At 45.4% G+C, this 18,841-nt stretch overlaps 1 protein-coding gene across 1 annotated transcript in view; it reads left to right on the top strand.

Annotated features, from left to right (window-relative positions):
• LOC309543570 (RNA-binding region-containing protein 3-like) overlaps positions 1-18,841 on the top strand; it is a 111,252-nt gene that overhangs the window by 40,863 nt on the left and 51,548 nt on the right. The window contains exons 6-8 of the mRNA XM_082276037.1: positions 11,822-11,979; positions 16,291-16,410; positions 16,714-16,823. Of these exons, the coding sequence (XP_082132163.1) occupies positions 11,822-11,979; positions 16,291-16,410; positions 16,714-16,823 (388 nt within the window). The remainder of the gene's footprint in view (positions 1-11,821; positions 11,980-16,290; positions 16,411-16,713; positions 16,824-18,841) is intronic.

Consider the following 18,841-nt stretch of genomic DNA (forward strand, 5'->3'; position numbering starts at 1 on the left):
TCCGAGATGAGAGGCCCCCAAGATCACAGATGTTTGACCTAATCCACCTGGCATGAAAATGGCTACAGTCGGAGTCCTTGTCTGGTCCACAAATAGTGGAGCGTGTGGTCATGGATTAGTTTCTGAGGTCATTACCAAATGCTCTGCAGAAGTGGGTGAGTCGAGGAGACCCGAAGTCGGCAGACAACCTGGTGGAGCTCGTTGAGAGGTACTATGCTGCAGAGAGCCTGGTCACCACCCTTACAGCCGCACAGACTTTCCACCCAAAGCTACGACCTCCCCAGGCAGCCGATAAGACTGTTCCAGGGGAAGTGGGTGGTCAGCATGGCAAGGAGACAGGGGGGAGGATTTTGGTGCCAGAGCTGAAGCTTGGTGTCCCAAACAAGGGAAGCCACTGCCTGTCGGCAAACTAAACTGGGGCAACATCAGGTGTTTCCCTTGCCAGGAACTGAGACATGTTGCAGCAAACTGTCCATTGACAGATGAACCCATGCAGTGTAACATATCTTAGAAGGCAGTCTGTTTGCTGCTGTTTCATGCGCTACTGCGTCAAGTGTAGGAAAACGCATATGCCAAATGACTGTTAATAGCCTATTACGGCCTTGCTGGACTCGGGAAGTCTGGTGACTTTGGTTAAAGCGGAAATTGAAAGCAGAGTTGAAACTGTGAATTTCAATGCTAAAAAAGTTTCTGTGATCTGTGTACACGGTGATACTCTGGAGTATCCCATAGCTACTGTTAGCTTTAAAACTGATTTAGGTCCTATCCGTTCGGACTTGTGCCCCACTTAGTGCATGAGGCCATCATTGGTAGAGACTTCCCTAAGTTTTGAGAACTGTGGGATCGTCCTGACTCGGTCACAGTAACTGACTCCGTGGCGAAGCCAGAACCCCTGGCAAGCACTGACAATGTGGTTTCAATGGATTCTTTTCAATGTTCCCCGGGTTTTCCTTTCTCAGTTATGGCAGGAGAACTGGAGGAGCCTGAGGAAGTCCCCACAGCCAGTGAAGGTGGACAACCTTCTGCTGACCCTGAGGCTACATTGGAGTTTGCTGATCTTAATGTGCACAAGGAAAACTTTGGTAGCGAGCAGAGAAAAGACCCTACTCTTGCCAGGGCCTGGGAGAATGTAGGACAGGCCCTGTTTTCCCTTTTTCAGCAGCAATGAGGATTTATTGTATTGTGTATATAAACAGAACGATTAAATTGTTGAACAGTTGGTGGTCCCTAAGCCTTACAGACAAGTGGGGCTGGAATTGGCTCATGGACACTTACTAGGAGGTCATTTAGGGGTTGAAAAAAAACATTGAAAGGGTGTTATGCAGGTTTTACTGGCCTGGGATACAGAAAGATATTGTCAATTATTGTCAATCCTGTCCTGTTTGTCAGATGTCAGCCCCACAACCCCACTTCCGTAGTCCTTTTAGTGCCCTTACCCATTATTGAAGTGCCCTTTGAGAGGATCGCCATGGACCTCGTAGGTCCACTTCCCAAGTCTGCCCGGGGTCATCAATACATTCTTATAATCATGGGTTATGCTACTTGTTACCCCGAGGCAGTTCCCTTATGCACTGCATCCGCTAAGAACATTGCTAAAGACTTGTTCATGGTGGTCAGTCGCGTTGGGATCCCTAAGGAGGTTCTTACGGACCAGGGCACCCCATTTATGTCACAAATAACTAGAGAGTTGTGCAAGTTATTTAAGGTGACCTCGTTGCGAACCTCTGTATACCACCCTCAAACTGATGGCTTGGTAGAACGCTTCAATAAAACAGAGTATGTTAAAAAAGGTTGTGGAGAAGAATGGAAAAAACTGGGACTTCTTGATTCCATACTTGATGATCGCCATCAGGGAAGTACCCCAATCCTCTATGGGATACTCTCCTTTTGAGTTGCTTTATGGGAGACACCCTCAGGGACTCTTAGACATAGCCAAGGAAACCTTGGAGGGGAGCAGACACCCCCCAAAATTGTCATTGAGCACATCTCTCAAATGCAGGACAGGATTTCAGCGATCATGCCTATGTTAAAGGAACACTTACTGCAGGCCCAAGCAGCCCAATAGAGAATATACAACAGGGGAGCCTGACTCTGTGTCTTCTCAACTGGTGACAGGGTCCTGGTGTTAGTTCCCACTGTTTAGAGTTCCTGGCTAAGTGGCAGGGTCCCTTCGAAGTAGTGGAAAGAGTTGGGGAGGTCAATTATAAAGTGTATCAACCAGGTAAAAGGAAGCCAGAGCAGATATACCATATAAATCTGTGAAAGCCCTGGAAGGATAGGCTAGCCTTGACTGTGAGGTCCGTCCCTGAAACACCTAGGGGTACTGAGTTCCCTCTGGTCCCTGAGGTCACGATTCCAGACCCCCCTGTCTTATTCTCAAAAACAAGAAGCTAGAGAGTTCCTGATAAGGAAAAGAGAAAAATGTTCAGAGTTACCTGGTACGACTTCAGCGGTTTAGCATGATATATTGTTACTGAACCTGGGGTCCGTGTCAAGCTCAAACCGTACAGAATTTCCGAAGCTAGGAGAAAGGACGCTATTGATTAAGTAAAAAGGATGCTGGAGCTAGATGTCATTGAGGAATCCAATAGTGACTGGTCCAGCCCCATCATTTTAGTCCCAAAACCGGATAGTACTTGGAGTTCAATGACTTCAGAAAGCTTAATGCAGTGACAAAAGTTTGACACGTACCCAATGCTCAGGGTTGACAAACTTAGACCGACTTGGCAAAGCCTGCTACCTAACTACTGTGGACTTGACCAAATGATATTGGCAAATACCCCTGACTAGTAGCACCAAAGAAAAGACTGCGTTTGTGACCCCCAGAGGGTTCGTTTCAGTACATAAAAATGCCTTTTGGGTTGCAAAATGCCCCTGCGACATTTCAGAGGGCCATGGACAAAACCCTAAGACCTCACCGACAGTATGCAGCTGCCTATTTGGACGATATAGTGGTACATAGCACTGACTGGAAGTCTCACTTGCTCCCTGTCCAAGCTGTTCTGTATTCCCTCTTTAAGGAAGGTTTTACAGCAAATCTAAAAAAAATGCCATTGGTTTAGAGGAAGCCAGGTATTTGGGCTACACTATTGGTCGTGGAGTCATTAAACCTCAGTTAAACAAAGTAGAAGCCATCCAAGAATGGCCATGTCCTGCAAACAAGAAGCAGGTCAGAGCCTTTCTTGGGATTGCAGGGTACTATAGGAGGTTTATCCCAAATTTTGCAACTTCTGCCCCACTGACTGACCTTACAAAAGGGAAAGAATCGGTAATGGTGAAATGGTCCCCAATAGCAGAGGAGTCTTTCCAAGTCATAAAGAAGGCTGTTTGTGCACAGCCAGTGTTGTACTCCCCTGATTTCTCAAAGGATTTCTTGGTTCAGACAGATGTCTGATGTAGGTATTGGGGCAGTATTGTCACAGGTACACAATGGGGAAGAACACCCTGTGGTGTACCTGAGCAGAAAGCTTAATGAACACGAGAGAAAGTATGCAGTTATTGAAAAGGAATTTTGAGCTATAAAGTCGGTCTTGGATGCGCTAAGGCAGGGCTTGACAAATTTTCCTGAAATCTAGGAGCCAGCTAAAAAAGTTAGGAGCCAGTTTTTTTTTTTTTTAAACTTAACAACCAAGCTTTATTTACACATAAATACGACTAGAACCCCACTCTCCTCTATAGCACAATTGGATGAAAACAGACTGTCTCTTTCCATCCGATGCCATCTGATCCGATCCACGGGATGGATAGAAAATAGAACCACCATCTGTCTGCTTTTGGTGGACAGGATCAGATGGCAGCAGATTACTGCTTCATAGAGGAGAATCAAGGGTCCGATCAGGTCTGCCTGAAAAACTGACAGGCGGACCTGATCAGACAGCCCGTGTGAAAGGGGCCTTCGGCTGTGGCATGGCGATGAGGAAAAAAAAAAAAAAAAAAGTGTGTGTGTATATATATATATATATATATATATATATATATATATATATATATATTTTTTTTTTTTTTTTTTACATTTAAAAAATTAAATAAATAATAATAACCACACTCCCTGTCAAAGGTAACTAACTGGACAGGGGGATGGTAATGAATTGAGAACAAAAAGGCAGTGGAAACAGTCATTACAACAGTCATTACTCCCCGGCCTCCACAAGAGGGCGCCAGTTCCCCATTGGAAGCCTGTCATCTCAAGTAGGCCGAAAAGCCGGGGCCTCAATTTTCGGACGGCCCGGAAGTCCGTGCACTCTGTGCGCGGAAGTCCGGGCAAAAATGACAGGACACCTTCTGCAGGGCACCCCTAGGCGCCAGGTCGCTAATTCAAGTCGCAAATGCGACCTGGCGCCCGGGATTGTCGAGCCCTGCGCTAAGGTACTATCTGTTAGGGCACCAGTTTGATTTGATAACTGACCATGCTCCTCTAAAATGGATGGCCCAAAAGAAGGCGACTAATAGATGGGTGAACCAGTGGTTTTTGGCTCTACTAGATTACTGTAAAACACAGGCCAGGTGTTGAGATGGGGAATGTAGATGCCCTGTCCCGTGTCCACTCCTGTTGGGCCACAGGTGTTCCAACCCTGGGGTTGAAACAAGGCGGGAGGGGATATTTTGCAGAGCGTCCCAGAGAGAGCTGGGAAAAGTCCTGTTTGGGGTTTTATACATTCCCCAGGCACCTCTCATACACGTTTAGGGATCTCTGATCCATGATCCAGTTCGGATCTTGGTCCTCTTCCCCATGCCAATTTAAACTCACCTGCCTGCCTGCCAACGTTGGGGCATGCGCCTAATGAGACTACGGATGGTGTCCCAGATCTGGACCAGGGCATCACTGAGCTCCTAAACAGACTGAGCTGCAACCTGGTGGCGTCAGATGGACTGAAACATAATGTCCCAGAGGTGTTCTATTGGATTTAGATCAGACGAGCATGGTATCAATTACTTCATCCTCCAGAAACTGGCTGCATACTCTCACCAAGCATTGTCTTGCACCAGAAGGGACCCAGGACCCACTGCACCAGCGTAGGGTCTGACAATGGGTTCAAGGATTTTATTCTGATACCTAATGGCAGTCAGGATGCCATTTTCTAGCTTGTGGATGTCTGTACGTCTGCCTCCCCAGGCCATCACTGATCAACCACCAAAACCGGTCATGCTGAACGATGTTGCAAGCAACATAACTTTCTCCAAGGCTTCTCCAGACCCATTCACGTCTGTCACATGTGCTCAGGGTGATCCTGCTCTCATCTGTGAAAAGCACGGTGTGCCAGTGGCGGACCAGCCAATTCTGGTGTTCAATGGCAAATGCCAATCGAGCTACACGGTGCCAGGCAGTGAGCACAGGGCCAACTAGATGGCTTCGGGCCTGTGGAAGTCTGTTTTTGATTGTTTAGTCGTAGACATTCACACTAGTGGCCTGCTGGAGGTCATTTTGTAGGTCTCTGGCAGTGCTCATCCTGTTCCTCCTTGCACAAAAGAGCAGATACCGGTCCTGTTGTGATGGGCTTAGGACCTTCTACGACCCTGTCCAGCTCTCTCCTACAGTAACTGCCTGTCTCCTGGAATCTCCTCCATGCTCTTAAGACTGTGCTGGGCGATGCAGCAAACCTGGCAATGGCACGTATTGATGTGCCATTCTGGAGGGGTTGGACTGCCTTTGCAACCTCTATAGGGTCCAGGTATTGTCTCATGCTACTAGTAGTGACACTGACCCTAGCCAAATGCAAAACTAGTGAAAAACAGTCAGAAAAGATTTTGGACCTTGGTGACCCCATTACTGTATCCCTTGGTTCAGATACTTACTATGTATTATTTTTGTACATTGTTGACATTTTTTTTATGTCAATTTGCATCCTTGATTTTAATGATTGATCATTTTGATAATAAAACTATACCTTTTTAACTGCTTTGTCTACATTTATCTATATTTTGCCATATAGATCCCTGCCTCCAAAGTCCCATGTTTGGCGGTTCTATCACTGTATGCTTCCCCTTATAGGGGCTAATCTGTGGATTAGTACAGATGAACACCCTTTTACATTTTCTCCTATATTCAATTAGGAATGTGGCAGTGATTATTGGCTGAAGGTGAACCAGTGTCGGCATTTTATTATTCTATAGTCAGAAAAGATGAGTAGGGAAAAAACTGTCAGTGGCCACCACTTGTAAAACCATTTCTGTTTTGGAGGTTGTCTCATTGTTGCCCATCTAGTTGCACCAGTTAATTTCATTAACACCAAAGCATCTGAAACTGATTAACAACCCTCTCGGCTACCTAACTGACCAGATCAATATCCCAGGAGTTTAATTGGCTTTAGGATTGACTTGACTTTGACTCTGATTAAAAAGTGTTTGTTATTTTTGAGCAGTGTATATGTATGTGTGTGTATCAGTGATCGACCAATATCGTTTTTTTTTAATGCCCATACCGATATTTTGGTCATCGGATATCGGTATCGGCCGATATTGGCCGATTTATTTTCGGGCTTTATAAAAAGTTTTTCTCTATCGCTCATTGACAGACGTAGTCCTCGGTGATACAGCACCTTCGGGTTATGTTGCCTCCACAGGAGTAGGACTAGACAGGAAATAAAATGCTCTGGCCACACCCTAGGGGCAGTCCCCGAGGGTATATCCTCTCTCTCTCTGCCACAGCAAATCAGTTTTTTTCTGTCTAGTCAGGAGTAAGGACCTAGATACCTTGCTGGGATCTTCGGTCCTGGCAGGATTTTTTTCTTAAAAAGATTTTTTAGACAGCTTTTTTTCTCCAGTGTTCCTGTGAGATCTTCAAGCAAGAAAGCTGAACTGGGCGACGGGCTGGATGTTGAGATCCGGTGGTCACCCCAGTTCAGCCTACGAGCGCGTGCAGGCCATAGCTCCGCGCTGGGTCGGCCGCGAAATAGTCCCACTGGAGGGACTGACCCTGCGAGGTAAACGTCTCGCTAAAACGCCAAGGACCATGAGTCACGGCGTCCGTATTGGTCGACAGCCCTCCCGCCCCGGTGGAGAGGGGTACTGTCAGGAGTTGGTGCCCGCCTGGTTCCGGTATGGTGAGTAGTATGTTCCCCCCTTCCCCTGACGGGTCTTGTGGTGAACGCGGGCCCCTCTCTGTATGGTAAGGATGAGTTCCCCTCTATCCTATAACATGGCACAGATCCCCCTACTTTGAGTGTGATTTTTATGTGCAAAAAGCCAGGAGGCTTGGTTTGGGAGCTGACAATCTAATTGTAAATATGTTAAAAGATTGTAATCAGTGGCAGTATGGGAATCTTACTGTAATAATATAAGTATCCTACCAGTCAGAAGCCACGGACATATAGACTGCTTTCCAAGTCAAGTCTCCAGCAATAGCAGGCCTTCCGACGGCCATGCGGTCCGGTACCGCCGACCAGGCTAAATCCCCATGTAGAGAAGGTGTTGTGATGCTCTGCAGTCACGCCGCTATTCGGTACAACCGCCGCCATTGTTTGCTAGATCGCACGAGGCCGCCATTTTGGCGTAGCCTCGTGTCTCCAGCATGGGGGCGGCCATGTTTGAGGTGACCCAAACACCTCGTGGAGCTAGGGGAGGCGCCGGAAGGCGTGCAGAGGGGCGGAGCCGCCTCCTTTCTTCCCGGGCAGCCAGCCAAAAGACTTCCTGTTTGTGAAGACAGCGCTGTAACCTGTTGCAGTGAACTCTTGAGCATCAAGTGGTGAGCCTGGGGGTCTATCTCTCTCTCTCTCGATCGATAGGGATCCCTAGCAGGTAACACTGAGGGGCTTTTGTGGCGCTGGGGGTCTGAAAAAAAAAAAAAAAAGTTTTTTACTTAAGTTTGGATTGTATTTTCCGGGTAGTTACTGGAATAATCATGGACCCTGCCACACAAGTACCCCCACCTGTTTCCCTCGAGGGGGCCACGGGACCCGTCGGTGCACAGAGTATGGATGCATTTACAGCAGTTTTGGAGTCTATGGTGGCTCGGGTGGAGGCGGCCTGTCAGGGACGGGGGTCAAGAAAGCGACCCCCGCCTACCCCTATATTATCTGACACCTCTGACTCAGATTCAGAGACGGTCACTGCAGCTGCAGGTCCCTCTGTAAGGGCTGTTATCTCAGGTAAAGCTCCCTCAGACAGTGAGGAGGACGTTCATTCTTCCGCCATAATGCAGGAAGAAGCACTGGTGGACGCACTAGTTGTGGCGGTGCGGGAAACCTTAAGACTTGAGGTTTTACCGGCAGAGGCAACTGAAACATAGATTCCCTTTGGTACTAACAAGCCCATCAAAACGGTGAAGGTTTTTCCTGTACCCAAGTGTTTTGGTAATAAAATTAAAGGAGAATGGGAGCATTCTAAGCGTACCTTTACTATTTCCAAGCGTATTGCTAGACGCTATCCGTTTGAGGAATCCCTCATTAAGAAATGGACGGTACCACCAGTGGTGGATCCACCTATTTCCAGGCTGAATAAAGCCACGGTTATCCCAGTGGAGGACACTTCGTCCTTTAAGGATCCGGTGGATCGAAAGATGGAAGCAGAGTCCCGCACTATTTTCTCCCTGATAGGGTCAGCATTTAGACCAGTAATTGTTATTGGTCTAGTTTCCCAGACACTAACGGAATGGGCGAGATTGGTACGCCAAGACCTTAGGGGAAAAGATATTCCCCAGGGAACATCTGATTTGATGGAACAGATTATACAAGGGCTACAGTTTGTCTGTGCCTTGGATGCTACCCCCCTATTAGGGCATGCATCTATGTCAGCGGTAATCCTCAGACGTGTGCTGTGGTTAAAATGCTGGTCAGCTGACCTAGGTTCCAAAAAGACCTTGACGAATCTCCCTTTTTTAGGGGAATCGCCTATTTGGAGCCACCCTAGTTGAAATCATTAAGGATGCCACTGGGGGCAAGAGCACTTTTTTGCCACAGGCTGCTAAAGCTAAGGGACCTCGCAACAAGCGAGGACCTTTCTTTACCGCCCATAAAGGGCGCCCGGCTGGAACAAGCGGGAAAGGCAAGACTCCTCCAGGAGGGTTTAAGAAGGGCTGGTCGGACAAACAGAGGACCAACCCAGCCAAACCCGAAGCAAAGGAGTACACAGCCTGAAGGTGCGCCCCCACCCGGTTTCAGGGTGGGGGGACGTTTTCACCGGTATTCAGGACATTAGATCGAGCATCGACTACTACTACCGGTGCGATTCTTCCCTTCCAACATTTAAGTACTACAGGGAGCGGTAGTCACCGTTCCCTGAACAGATCTTTTTCTTTACCTTTTCCTAAGATTAGTCTCAATTCCCCACAGGAATCGGATCTGGTTGACCAGACAGACCAAGAAGCCTCTAGCCGGGTGACTTCGGTCCCTGAGATTCAACCAGGAGAGATCACCATTCCTGATAGGAATCAGGTGTCGGATAAATGTGTGGGAACAGAAAACGACCAGACTTTCTCGGATGGTCGGGGCCAGATAGCTCTAGGGACGCCTGGTTCAAATCCCGTCAGTGCCAGTGGTCCTAGAAATTCTAGGCTGGCCTCGTCAAGCCGGTCTGGCCGACTTGGACTTGCTAGTCGCGGACGTTCCGTGGGAACTGCGTCTCAGGGAGTATCTGCGGTCTCGAAGACCAATCTACCATTGTGCTTTACAGTCGCTGGTTTTAATGGCCTGGCCATTGAGACCCAAGTACTGAAGGACAGAGGGTTGTCAGCTTCAGTCATTCCTACCCTTATTAAAGCAAGGAAAGCGACTTCCAGCAGAGTCTATTATCACACATGGAAGACTTATATTGCGTGGTGCGAATCTTTAGGATTTCCTCCACGTACCTATTCGGTGACTCGAATATTGGCCTTTTTGCAAAAAGGGGTTGAGCAGAAGCTAGCCTTGAGCACCATCAAGGGTCAAGTTTCAGCATTAGCAATCTTCTTTCAGAAACCTTTAGCTACCAAGTCCTTGGTGCGGAATTTCATCCAGGGGGTGCGGCACCTGGCTCCACCAGTCCGCGCGCCCTTACTGCCCTGGGATCTTAATTTGGTTTTGTCGGTTCTACAGAAACCTCCTTTTGAAAACATCAGGGAGATTCCCTTGCTTACTTTATCCCAGAAGGTGGCCTTCTTGGTGGCTATCACTTCTGCACGCAGGGTGTCAGAACTGGCTGCTTTATCATGCCAGTCCCCATACTTGGTGATTCATAGGGATAAGGTAGTACTCCATCCTAAGCCATCCTTTCTTCCAAAGGTGGTTTCAGATTTTCATCTGAATGAAGATATTGTACTACCTTCCTTGTGTCCTCAGCCCAATCATCATCGGGAACATGCGTTGCATTCCTTGGATGTGGTTCGGGCAATCAGGGTATACCTGAAGGCTACGGAATCGTTCCGTAAGACGGATTCACTTTTTGTGATCACTGATGGACCCAGAAAGGGGTTGCCTGCATCTGCCGCGACTATTGCCAAATGGATTAGACAGACGGTGGTACAGGCTTATTCTATTAAGGGTCAGAGTCCTCCGTTCCCTGTTAGGGCGCACTCCACTCGAGCGCTCAGTACTTCCTGGGCCTTTTGCCATCAGGCGTCAGTGGTCCAGGTATGTAAGGCGGCCACCTGGTCGTCGGTACATACCTTTACAAAATTTTATAAAATTGATGTGATGGCATCGGCGGATGCCTCATTTGGCCGCAAGGTTTTGCAGGCCGCAATTTGAGGAGATCGGTGGTCTACCTCGAGGGTTTTTTTCTGTTTGAAAATTTTTTTGTTGAGTCTCATCATTAAGGATGAGCATTGTAAACTTCTAGTTGGCACCGGTTGGGCCTTCTAGATTTGGATTTGATTTCCATTTTCCCACCCCTCATTTGTGATACTGCTCTGGGACGTCCCGAAGGTGCTGTATCACCGAGGACTACGTCTGTCAATGAGCGATAGAGAAAAATGGATTTTTGTAAAATCTTACCGTAAAATCCTTTTCTCTTAGCTCATTGACAGACGTAGTACCCGCCCCTCTGTTTTTGAGTTGGGTTGGGTTAAATTCTCTAAACACTGCTTTTGTGACATAACTGATTTGCTGTGGCAGAGAGAGAGAGGATATACCCTCGGGGACTGCCCCTAGGGTGTGGCCAGAGCATTTTATTTCCTGTCTAGTCCTACTCCTGTGGAGGCAACATAACCCAGAGGTGCTGTATCACCGAGGACTACGTCTATCAATGAGCTAAGAGAAAAGGATTTTACAAAAATCCATTTTTTTTTTTTTTTTTCACAGGTACTCTTGGGGAGGGATCTGGGGGTCTAAAAGACTCAAAACCCCTCCTCTGCACTTAAAAGCATTCAAAACTCCAAGTTTGGCTGTTTTGAATGCTGTCTTTTTTTTTTTTAATTTGGCGCAGAGTACCCGGAACTGATGTCATGACATCACTTCCGGGTTTTTTACATGTAGACCGGTCAGAGCCGAATGTGACCCTGTCAAATCTACTAACTCCTCCAAGAGCTACAACCCCACCCCCCAAAAAAAAAAAAAAAAATATTCTGGTAAGCCAGCTCCTTGGAAGAGTGCATCTCCTGTGTCCTCTGCAGCTCTTACTGCTTTCTTGCTCTGACCTCAACAACATTAAATAGTAGTGAAGTGGAGGTCTGCTGTAAGAACCAGTGGTTATTCCTAATCAGAGGACATTGGTAGTGCATGGAGTTGTGTAAGTACTTGCAGATGTATGTGTTTTTTTTTTTTTTTTTTTTTCTAGAGGGAGCTGCTGAATTTTTTTATTTTGTTTGTGTTTGAGTCAGCAGGTGATGTGTGAGATAAAGTTTCTCAGTACTTGTAAGTGTAATAGGCATTTGAACTGTCATAAGGTAGTTTTTTCACGTCTGTTGTATCAGTATGCAGATCATTTTGCTGCACCGTCACTATACCCACCAGTCCCACCCGACCTTCCAGAGAACCCTCCACTACCAGAGCTGGATGATGACTATGATATGGATGTGTCAAGCCGAGAAGAGTCAGAGTATGAAAGTGGAGATGATGAAGAAAAGGATAGGTAGGTCTTGGGTGTAATGAAAGAACATTTCATAAGCTATAAGCCGATAAAGAATATAACATTTTGATACTAAGTAGGACATGGTAGCAACATTGTAGTTTTCCAGTACACCCTGTCAATATTCTGACCCTCATTAGTGGTCAGTTAGGAATGTCCTTTTTCTAAATATTGTCAAATTCTTGCAGTTGCAATATTCAGAACTTATTGACAATTGTATTTTTCTATTGAAACGTGAAACTCTCCCTACCTGTCAAATTTGCTAATCCAGAGTAGCTGTTGGTGAATTTGGGCTGGGCAGGTATCTTAATTTGTAATCAGGCCAAGTCAGGTCATGTAATTTTTCATACAAATGTTGTTTTTTTTTTTTTCCTTTTTTGAAGTCTCAGTAAAATGAATCTGGCTGTATATTAGCATACACAGCTGTTGGTAGTTACTCATCTTTAACTGCATTTGGGGCTGGTGAGTTCCTTTTTAAAGCTGCACTCTGGGAAACTTAAAAGTTCTCCCCTGCAATGTTGCTGCATCTTACATAGTTACATAGTAGGAGAGGTTGAATAAAGACAATAGTCCATCCAGTTCAACCTGTGTAGGTGTGTGTGGCTGTAATCATCTCACATACCCCTGAATGTTCTGATCCTTGAGATGTAAGTCTAAGAGTCTTTTGAAAGCCACCATACTACCCGCAGAAACCACCTCTTGTGGTAGAGAATTCCACAATCTTGTAGCCCTAACAGTAAAGAACCCCCCACGTTGCCTGAGGTTAAAACGCTTCTCCTCTAATCGCATTGTATGCCCTCGAGTCCTCATGCAATCCCTTCGAATGAACAGCTTTTTTTCTAAGCTGGGATCCCCATTAAGATATTTATAAATTGCTATCATGTCCCCCCTCAGACGTCTCTTCTCCAGGGAGAATAAATCGAGCGATTGTAGACGCTCTTCATAGTCAAGGTCCTCCAATCCCCTAATTAGTTTAGTTGCCCTTCTCTGGACTCTCTCCAGCTCCAACACATCCCTCCTGAGGACTGGCGACCAGAACTGGACAGAATACTCCAGATGCGGTCGGACCAGAGTTTTATAAAGTGGAAGGATTATAGTCTTATCTCTGGAATACATCCCTTTCTTTATGCATGCCAATATTCTGCTGGCTTTGGCAGCTGCCGCTTGACATTGCATGCTGTTGCCTAATCTATCATCAACCAAGACTCCCAGATCCTTCTCCATTTTTGATTCCCCCAAGGGTTCCCCTCCTAACGTGTATTGTGCTTTTATGTTTTTAGTCCCCAAGTGCAAAACCTTACACTTCTCCACGTTAAACCTCATTTGCCATGTCGTTGCCCACTCTGTAATTTTGTCCAGGTCATTCTGTAAGATATCTGCTTCATGCTGTGCAGTTATTGCTCTGGCCAATTTTGTGTCATCTGCAAAAACTGATATCGAACTACTGATCCCGACCTCAATGTTGTTTATGAATAAATTGAACAAGGTTGGTCCCAGGACTGAGCCCTGGGGCACCCCGCTTACTACCTCAGACCAGTCTGAGTATGCGCTGTTTATTACCACTCTTTGGACACGCCCTTTAAGCCAATTCCGTATCCAAGAGCAAACCCTGCTGTCGATACCTGCAGATCCTATTTTATAAATTAAGCGCTTGTGGGGAACTGTATCAAACGCCTTAGCGAAATCCAAGTACACCACATCCACTGGTCTCCCCCTATCTAGCTCACAGCTCACCTCCTCGTAAAATGTTAATAGATTGGTTTGACAAGAACGCCCATTTGTAAACCCGTGCTGATTACTGCTGATGATGTTGTTGTCTTTAGCAAACTCTACGATATAGTCCCTTATCATCCCCTCCAGAAGTTTACATACTATTGATGTCAAACTGACAGGCCTATAATTTCCCGGGATATGCCTCTGGCCCTTTTTGAATATCGGAATCACGTTAGCTTTCTTCCAATCCCCTGGTACATCTCCTGTCCTAATACTGTCAGCAAAGATCAGGAACAGTGGTCTGGATATAACCTTACTGAGTTCCTTGAGTACTCTCGGATGTACGCCATCCGGGCCTGGTGATTTGTTTGTGTTGAGTTTATCCAGCCTTTCCCTGATTTCACCCTCTGTTAGCCATAGTGGCAAGTCCTGTGTATTACTACTAACCAAACAGTCATGGTCAGTGTACCCCTCCGTTTCCTGTGTAAAGACTGACGAGAAAAAAGCATTCAGCACGGTTGCTTTTTCAGTGTCCTCTGTAACCATCCTCCCATCATTGTTAATTATGTGTGCAATATGCTCTGCCCTAGTTTTTTGCTGTTGATATATTTAAAGAATTTCTTTGGGTTTTTTTTACTATCCTCCGCTATTTGTCTCTCAAAGTTGATTTTAGCCATCTTGATTTCTTGTTTACTTTTCTTATTTGCCTCCTTGTATTGCTCGAAAGCCGATACTGTGCCCTCTGATTTATACTTCTTGAAGGCCAATTTTTTTCCCCTAATAAGTTTTTTGATGCTACGGTTTAGCCAGCCAGGTTTGGCTTTGTCTCTTCTAAATTTATTTCCCATAGGAATGCACTGCAAGATGCCTTTGCCTAATATGTTCCTAAAGCATTCCCATTTTTCCTCTGTGGTCAGGGATCCCAGGGTTTGGTCCCAGTTTACCCTTTCCATCAATGAGTACAATTTTGGAAAGTTTGCCCTTCTGAAGTTTAGGGTTCTTATGTTCCCCACTTGCCTTGTTATATTGTTATTTATACTAAATGTGATCATCCTGTGATCGCTAGCACTGCAAGGGTTAACTGTTTGTGTCTGGGAGGAACAGGTAAAGTTTCTGCTCCTGCAGACTGGTCCCTGCAGACTGTTTTCCCCTGTAGGTCCTCTGACATCATCAAGACCAATGCAGGAACCTTAGTCAGCCCTGCCCAGTGTCTTTTGTTAAACTTTCTAACCATTCCTCCTCACAGATCTACACAATTTTAAATTGTATGTTCGCTGCCAAAAAGAAAGCAAATAAATTCCTTGCATAAGCGTATTTACACGTTTGCAGTCACATATACATGCTTATTCATTTTTTTTTCCATGTGAATGAGAACATCTAAAAACTGTAGTTGTAAAGTAGGTGTTACCTCAGTTTGGCTGCAAAAGTGGAATCGCACTAGGCCATCTTCACACTTGAGCGTTTTGTAGCTCGAAGCTCAACAAGCAAAAACCTATTGTTTACAATAACCCTTGTTCGCATCTAAGTGTCCTGTTGCTTGTACCAAAATGCCTGTCCTGTAAAAAAAGTACGAGCTACTTTTCAAGCAGAATTGAGCATTTTTATCCCCATAGACGTCAATGAAAACTCCTAAAAAGCTTTTTTTCTAACATTTTTTTTAATTGTTTTTGTCATGCTTTTTCTACTCAAACAGCAGTTCCCGACACATTTTAGTTGAAAAACGCTTGAATAAACATCCAACAAAAGCTGCAAAAACATGCAGTTCTGCTCCAAAAATGCTTAAAAATGTGATGCTGTGATGTAGCCATGGGGTTTGTATATGCTCTTAACCATCAGGGTCAGGAACTTTAGCTTTTGGGGGGGGGGGGGGGGGAAGTGACAGTTGTTTTTAACTAAATCCATTGATTTAAAATTAACAGTTCCATGGCTAAATAAACATTTGTATCCTTGTGTTAAAGTATTACGAATCAAGCCTTTTGCAAAGTGTGTGAGAGTATATGTAGGTGCCTTTTTAGATTGCCAAAAATCAAAGTTGGTAATCACTGCTCATTAAGGCTCGGTTCACACTGATGCGATGCGGGAAGGCTGCGAATTCGCAGCCTATTCCCGCATCGCACACGCACCCCCGGCAGTTTACACTGCCATATGCGATCCGCTGGGGGTGTCAATGTAATCTTAACGACACCCCCAGTTTGATCGCATATCGCAGTGCGATCGTGCAGTTCGCACAGGATCGGATCGCACAAGTGTGAACCGCTGTGCGATCCGATCCTGATGCGGCAGCAAAAATGCCTCCTGTGCGTGTTTGCTGCGGGTGCGATGCGAATTTAGCCATACAAACTGTATGGCTAAACTCGCACCGCACAGCTGATCGCATGTCATGTCGGAGCAGTGCGCTCCGACATGACATGCGAACCCCGCACACGCAGTAGTGTGAACCGGGGCTAATGGGAATGTTTTTTAGATGGGAAATCTGATTTCATGTAGTATTAATGAGGAAAAAAAAAATAAAAACCTAGGTTGAGTGGCTAGAATTGCATGGTAAGTTTTCAAATTTGCAGCCTGTTTATAATGCCTGATTTGTTCTTTTGAAATACTCAGGGTTGCTCGTCTAAAAGAATTGGCAGACATGCTGCCCAAGAGACCAAGTCAGAAGAAACAATCTCGTCCTCGAAAAAAGATGAAGATTAAGGACCTTATAGGCATGCCTGCGGCACCCCAGTGAGTCCCAGAAGCATGTACTGTATACTAGGAGTGTGACGATAGAAGGAATTTATAAACGTATAAAATTACCAGACGTGTACACTGTCAAAACTGTGTGTTAGGGAATTAGCCAGAGCAACAATACACTTTATTGATGTCATTTTTCAGTCAGTATGAATTTATCTGTTAGGCTTGATTGAACTCTTGCCATTGCCCATTACGTGGCTGAAGTCGCCACACAGAAAGGAAATTCTAGACAAGATAGCTATGTAATGTGTTAAAGTTTTTGTGTCAATTAATCTAATTTCTTGTCTTTTTCAGACATGCACATGCACCGCTGTTACCGTCTGAGGTGTTTGAACAGCCGTGTATTGTAGGTCCTAAAAAAATGGAATTCCACATTCCTGCAGATGTACCTGCTGCTGCTGATGGTAAGCTTGATATAAATAAACAAACCCATTCCCTTGCGCACACCAATGTATTCAGTGTGACAAATCAAGTAAAGTGCTGCTGCTGAAATTTAGGAGTGCACCACTCACTCCTGTGAGGTAAAATATTTTAAAAATAAAAGTGATCATGCGCCCCACTCCTATAAAAAAAAAAAACACAGACAATTCTATATTTGTGTGAATTTACAAGTCCAACTGTATAACAAACTCCATATATTATCCCACCATTAGGAAGGTGCTGCGCTAGAAACAAAGTGAGTAGATTTCAGTCCTATGAAACGGTAAATCCATCTATCCACCAGGGTCAGCTGTTAGGGCAATTAGGTGCTCCCACCACCAGATCACCTCCAACCACACTGCCTCTTACCATCCTGATGTTAATGCAAAGCATCCAAATCCCAGGCTAATCCCGTATTCAGATCCACACCCAGGGATGGTTCAGGTTCAAACAGGCTCTCAGGGGAAGATCACACAAAATCCCCAGACTCCGAGTCCGGTCCCCAGGGAAGAGGTGTCAGGAGACCCCAAGAATATAAGAACACTCAGAGTAGTATGTAAGGATTAAAGGTCAAGAAATGTTATTAAGCTGTTACTCGCATAACAAATGCAGAACAGGGTCAGTAATCTGTGTGTAGTTCGGTTTCCCACCGACAAAATGGCCGATGCGTCCTCGGCGAGATGACGTCACACCCTCCAGTCCCGCCCCAACATAGCGTTTCGTCAGCAAATGACTCGATTCCTAGAGGCCAGTAATTCATTGCAATCTCTACTACCAGCATCCATCAATGCACGATCTAACGCTTGAGGGTTAAAACCTTTTTCACAAAAGCGTGATTTCAAAACTTCCGATTCACTCAAAAAGTCATCATAATTTGTACAGTTTTTCCGTAACCGGAGAACTGACTTTTAGGAACCGGCTTGAGCCAAGACGGATGGTGGCAGCTAGAGACCTCAATGTACCCATTTCTATCCGTCTCCTTAAAGAATGTAGAAGTCAGCATAGAATTTCCATCAACTTTGATTTTCAAATCCAGATAATGTACCTCCTTCTCGCTAGCCTCCTATTGTAAATGGATGCCCCTATTGTCATTAAACTCTAAAAATAACTCCTGCAGGGATTCCATACTCCCCTCCCACAGAAGGAATCTATGTACCTCCTCCAAAAAAAGTAGCTGTGGTCTGGGGTTACCATATACGACATCCTCCTCCCATTTGGGCATAAATACGTTTGCCATACTTGGGGCGAACTTAGCCCCATAGCTACACCCTTACTTTGCAAGTAGTACTTCCCGTCAAACAAAAAATAGTTATGTGACATGCAGTACTCAAGCAAAGACAGTATGAATTGATGCTGTTTTGGGGGTAGGGAGGCTCCTCCCAATCGAAAATACTCCACTGCCTCACGTCCATCTGCGTGTGAAATCAGTGTAGAGTGAGGTAATATCAGCTGTTGCAAGGAGATTACCATCTCCCCACTGTATTTCACGTAAGATGTTAATTACCTGTGTGGAGTCTTTTAGATAAGAGGGAGTAGTTGCCACTAAAGGCTGTAGGAATAAATCAATATACTTCCCTGCTCTTGATGTAATGGAGTTAATTCCACCAATAATCGGCCGCCCGGGAGGATTAGTCAGACATTTATGAATTTTTGGGAGGAAATAAATAACTGCCACTCTGGACGATAATGGTATCAGGAATGCCTTTTCTTTTTTCGTAATAACGTTGTTCCTAAAACCTTCCTCAAATGAACATGTTGCCAACATCCAAAAAGGTTTTCCTGGCCACAGTCTCTCAAAACATTACGCACTTTGCCACAATAGGGATTCCAAGGGGACCATGTTCTTTGGAATAGAACAGTTTGTGGCAAATTGGCGTGGGAGCAATATGGTCAGGGAAATCTCAAAACTGGAGGCACGGTGGATCTATAGGGCGAAGACATACACTCCACATGGTATGAATGTGGAGTCAGATGTCAACGCCTTTATAGCTAATAGTTAATT

The sequence above is a fragment of the Pelophylax lessonae genome, assembly GCF_965119305.1.
Source record: "Pelophylax lessonae genome assembly, contig: HAP1_SCAFFOLD_227, whole genome shotgun sequence".
NCBI classification, from domain to species: Eukaryota; Metazoa; Chordata; class Amphibia; order Anura; family Ranidae; genus Pelophylax; species Pelophylax lessonae.